The sequence below is a fragment of the Balaenoptera musculus genome, chromosome 10, assembly GCF_009873245.2.
Source record: "Balaenoptera musculus isolate JJ_BM4_2016_0621 chromosome 10, mBalMus1.pri.v3, whole genome shotgun sequence".
In the NCBI taxonomy this organism is placed as follows: Eukaryota; Metazoa; Chordata; class Mammalia; order Artiodactyla; family Balaenopteridae; genus Balaenoptera; species Balaenoptera musculus.
The window spans coordinates 9042879-9047767 of NC_045794.1; the positions used below are offsets into that span (position 1 = coordinate 9042879).

Sequence of the window (4889 nt, forward strand, 5' to 3'; positions counted from 1 at the left end):
TACAAAAAAAAAGTCAAATTTACAGAAAGATATGGTGATTGCCAGAGGTTAGGGGAAATGAGAAGAGGTTGGCAAAAGGGTACAGACTTTCAGTTATAACACAAATAAGGATAAGGTCTGAGGATCTAATGTATAACATGGTGACTATAGTTGATAATACTGTAAATTTGCTAAGAGAGCTGAACTTGTGTTCTCACACAAATAAAAGGGGGGCTGGGTAAATATGTGAAGCAATTTATGTGTTAATTAACTTGATTGTGGGAACCCTTTAACAATGTATACGTATATCAAATCATCACATCATACACCTTAAATATATTACAATTTTGTCAATTATACTTCAATAAAGCTGAAAAAAAAAAGAAAAAATGTGTTGAAATTGGTTAAGCCTTCTTCAGTCTGGGTCTATGAATAACTGCAGAGAGGGGATAAATGGAATAGTATTCAGCAGTAAAAAGGAATGGGCAAGATGTTACAGAGTCCCATGGAGTCATCTCCAGTTATACGTCTAAGTGAAAAACAGCAAGATGCAGAACAATGTGTATAGTGTGCTATCTAGTGCCTAAGGAAGTGCAGAAGGCTTTCTAACTGAAAACTAATTTTTTAAAATGGTTACCTATTTGGAGTGTAACAGAGATGAGGAGACAGGAAAGAAGCCAGACTTCTTTAAATATACTTTGTTTTTAAGTTTTGACTCTGGTACCATGAAAATTTATTACATAATAATAGACAAAATTAAATCAAAAGAACTATCTATCTGTAAAAATCAAATGCAAAATAAAGCAAAGACACTTGTTTGTATAGTTTAATAATAAAGTTGTTTCAAATGATGCTAAGACATGGTAATTTTATTTTTTGTCTCCATTAGGATATATTCTTAAATAAGAGATATCTTAAATTGTTTTTTTAATAATTATGTTGTTAGAATAGCATATTGTTAGTCTGAAACTATTATACACAGAGATGCACACAAATAATTGTTAATTTTTTGTTGTTAGGGACCAAAATTTTCAGCATTAGAAAAAAGAAATAAATGTATACAAAATTAGAATTGGAAAGGTCAACATGAACTCACTGAAATTTATTTTAAAAGAATCTATTCTGGTGGTTTTAAGCATAAAGGCATTTATGAGAGAGTATCAAAGTATTACAAGGTCTGCAGAAGGAGATTCAGAGCTAAGCGTCCAGAAACAATGCCTGCATCAGATATTTTTCTAGATGCCTGAAGAGGGAAAAAATCTTAATCTGATGTTGCAGCTAATGGTTTGCTTCAGTATGACACAAATCTGATGCTTGAATGTACAGTCTTGACCCAGAAATTGCAGTGTTACTATGGGATCTAATCATTGCTATCATTTGTTTTTCTTTCACTGAGTTTACTAAACCTACATAAAGGTTTCCACTAAACATCAAACGGTTCCTGATGTGATGCCTACTGAAAGGCTAAACTCAATCTGTTAGCCTGCAAATGTGGGACAGACTCTTTCACTGAGTTGTAACTTTTCTCTTGTGTTTAGGCTTGGATCGTTTGGATCCAATCCTTGCAGCCTGAATGCCTTTTTTTTTATATAATAGAACATTTATATTGGCAAATTCTTTAAAAAAGGAGCTGAGAATTTGCAGACCTGCTGCAGCTTACCTTAAAACTTTTTCAAAGCATCATTAAACCAAACAAGCCATTAAAAAGTACTAAACTGGGCATGTGTATATGTATAACTGATTCACTTTGTTATAAAGCAGAAACACACCATTGTAAAGCAATTATACTCCAATAAAGATGTAAAAAAAAAAAAAAAAGAAATGATGCACTTACATTTGATCTTGGTATGATCTCCTCTTAAGGCAGAGCTCTACCAGGAGCTTTAGGTTGCATTCCTGGCCCTACTGATGTGAAACCCAGTGAGATGAACTACTTTTCAGAGCCTGTCTAGGCCTCCTGAAAATGAAAAGCAATGTGTGTGATGAAAAGATGAGCATGACCTCTGGGGATTTTAAGCTTCATGATGATTTAATAGCAAATCATTGTATATTCAGCAGACTTGACTTTCCCAATAAACATTTACTTTAAAGGAGAAAAAAAAAAAAGTACTAAATTGGGAATATAGGGTCAACAATAAGGGGATAAGAAAGATTTGGAAAGGAAGGCCAAGTTAAAGAGTCAATGAAGCATCATCTGGAGAAATGGTTTAAGACGTGTTCCTGTTGAAGCTTACTTATGTGTGCCTACTTGGCAAAAAGTGTGGATCAGTCATTCAAATCTAAACATCAAGGGACAGAATAAAAAACACAATCATGTAAAATACTGATCCTATCCCACTCTCCACTGTCACTTTCACCTGATAGAAATCTTTCGTCGGCTCTGCAGCATTAACAAGTAGGAGCTGGAGCTTCATGACGGCTCTTCTTTGCCTATTCCTTTCCAACTGGACAGGATGTCAACCCAACCATGTTATAGACATTGATAAATGGCTGCTTTTTTCCCCGTGGGCTCAGAATGAAAGATCTGGTTTTCATGGAGTTAACAAGAGCTAGGGGGGAGGGAGGGGAGCCAAGAGCAGAAGAATGGTGGAAGAGAATGAGTCCACATAGTTTTACGTAGTTGGAAATGGAAGATACAGGGACTTAATGACTTCTGTGACCCTGAATACCTCTATTATTCTTTCAATTTTCAGAAAAGATAAATTGTACTCCTATGTGGAAACGATACATCTACTGGTTCTGAGCTGTCATTTATCTTACACTACTCTTCAGTCTCTATACCAGTATTTTAGAAGTTGTCTTGAGTGAGCAGTAATCAGTTCCTCTAGGTGCCGTCTAGTTGCTGGGTTGGTACTGGTAGCAAAGTAGCAAAAGAAATTCTAGTTGGGGATACACAATTGTGTTTCATACAGTTTTATATACGTGGATATGTGTGTGTGTGTTTGCTTAAATAAGTGTGTAATTTCTAACACTTGCACCTGAAATCGTCCTAATACATAGGAAATCCACTGCCTGAGATTGTGATCCTTTAAGTTAAAGCATGTTGTAAATACGGAGACTCTGTGCCCAAACTGGCTTATGTGAGGAGTTCACCTTGCCCTAATATTAAAGTTAATGTTACGGAATCAACTGGTTAAGATTCCTGGCTAGTAGCCCAGATCACAGAGCAGACTAACCCGAGTTTTAATGCAAGCTCCTCGGGCAAGTTCCAGAATTTTACTTAGCTTCCTTTCTTCATTTTAAAGTGAAAACAGTATCAGTAAGGCTGTTCGTATATGCTGTACAAAATAACTGCATGGTATATATGTAAATAAATAACCCGTTCCCGACCTACCAAGAGTTAAAACTCTAAACGCTGAATACCATTTTAAGCAGCAGACAGGAAGGGGCGGAGCGCCAGCCGCAGCCCCCGCCTCACCGCCGTTAGCGAAGCAGCCGCGGCTACGTCAGGCGCAAGTGTGAGGCCAGCTGCCGCTTAGCCCCCGGCCCCTCCCGGTCACCGCCGTCTGTCGGGGGGTCCGTGGGGTCTACGGTCACCCTGCGCTCCAGGCACCACACCGGACGAGCGGCGACACCGCGTCCATGGCCACCGCGGCGGCTCCGTCATCCTTGGCTCTCAAGGCCTCGAGCCTGGCCGCGGCCCCCGGCTCGTACGGGGTCTTCTGCAAGGGGCTCTCCCGCACCCTCCTCGCCTTCTTCGAGCTGGCCTGGCAGCTGCGCATGAACTTCCCGTACTTCTACATCGCGGGCTCCGTGGTCCTCAACATCCGCTTGCAGGTACACTTTTAGAACCCTGAGGAAGCCGCCGGCATTCCGGGCCTGCATTATGGCCGACTCCCAGGAGGCCCCGCGGCGCCGCGGAGCTGAGGGCGAGGAGTCCCGCTGTCTCGCGAGAGTGCCTGGGCTCCCTCCGCGGCTGTGCTCTCCGCTCTCAGCCGAGCTCCTGGAATGTCACCGAGACCTTGCCGAGATTACGAAGAGGAAATAACGCGATTCCGGCAGCCGAGAAAGAACTTCAGTTAAGACCCACGACAATATTTAAGAAACTGTGCATCCTTAAAACAAAAACGGGACGAACAGGATGTATTATAAAAAGGGAAAGCTACTAAAATTTTCAGGACAAGAATGTACAAGCTCATGGTCCATATTACTTTAATCAGTAAATTTCGGGAGTATGAGACTGGAATATAAGCAGGACGCTGAATGAGTAAGAAGCTGGAGATCTTAAGGATATGCTGTGGAGGGCATATATTTCTTCATCCCACACGAAAAAACAAATGACGATCAGAAGCTTTCAGTGAAAAAAAACTGTACAGGAAACACATCCTTCAAATACGAAACAATGTAAAATGCTGCAGGATTTTGAACAGAGGGAGTGTAAGAAAGTGGACTTTATTTCAGTGTCCCTATGAGTAACATGCAGTTCAAAATCTTGGAGCCAAAGAGAAGGAAATCCAGTCATAGCACAAAGCTTGGCGATTTATTGAAATAACATTTAAATAATCATAGTAATGTAAATGCTGTTTATGGTTTTCATCTTTTTAAGAGAATACTTACAGTTACAAAGTTGAATGCACATGTTATCAGCCTTGATGGCGTAAAAGTGAGGGTACTTGGAATGGCAATGGTGTCTTTTAAAGTGGGAAGCTGAGGAAAATTCTGTTGTCGATGGGGGAAGAGGGCATTTTATTATTCAAAGAGTAGCCATAAAGTTGCTAAAATGTAACTATATGAAAGAGAGAGAAGAGGAGGGGAGAACAGCATGAGGTCAACAAGAAATGCCTAGAGGTTAGTTAGGGTGGAATGTCTCAGATTACCTGATGTATTTGAATATAGAGTCAAGAGATTTTTAGATTTCAGAGAGTCTGGAGATGAATTAGTGGTCTGCAAATTTTTTTCTAATTAGGAAG

At 40.0% G+C, this 4889-nt stretch overlaps 1 protein-coding gene across 1 annotated transcript; it reads left to right on the forward strand.

Annotated features, from left to right (window-relative positions):
• The first annotated feature begins 890 nt into the window (after positions 1–890).
• On the forward strand, positions 891–4026 carry SMIM10L1 (small integral membrane protein 10 like 1). Its single transcript, XM_036866018.1, has one exon. The coding sequence runs from the start codon at positions 3562–3564 to the stop codon at positions 3766–3768; it is 207 nt and encodes a 68-aa protein (XP_036721913.1). The 5' UTR covers positions 891–3561; the 3' UTR covers positions 3769–4026.
• The last annotated feature ends 863 nt before the right edge of the window (positions 4027–4889 follow it).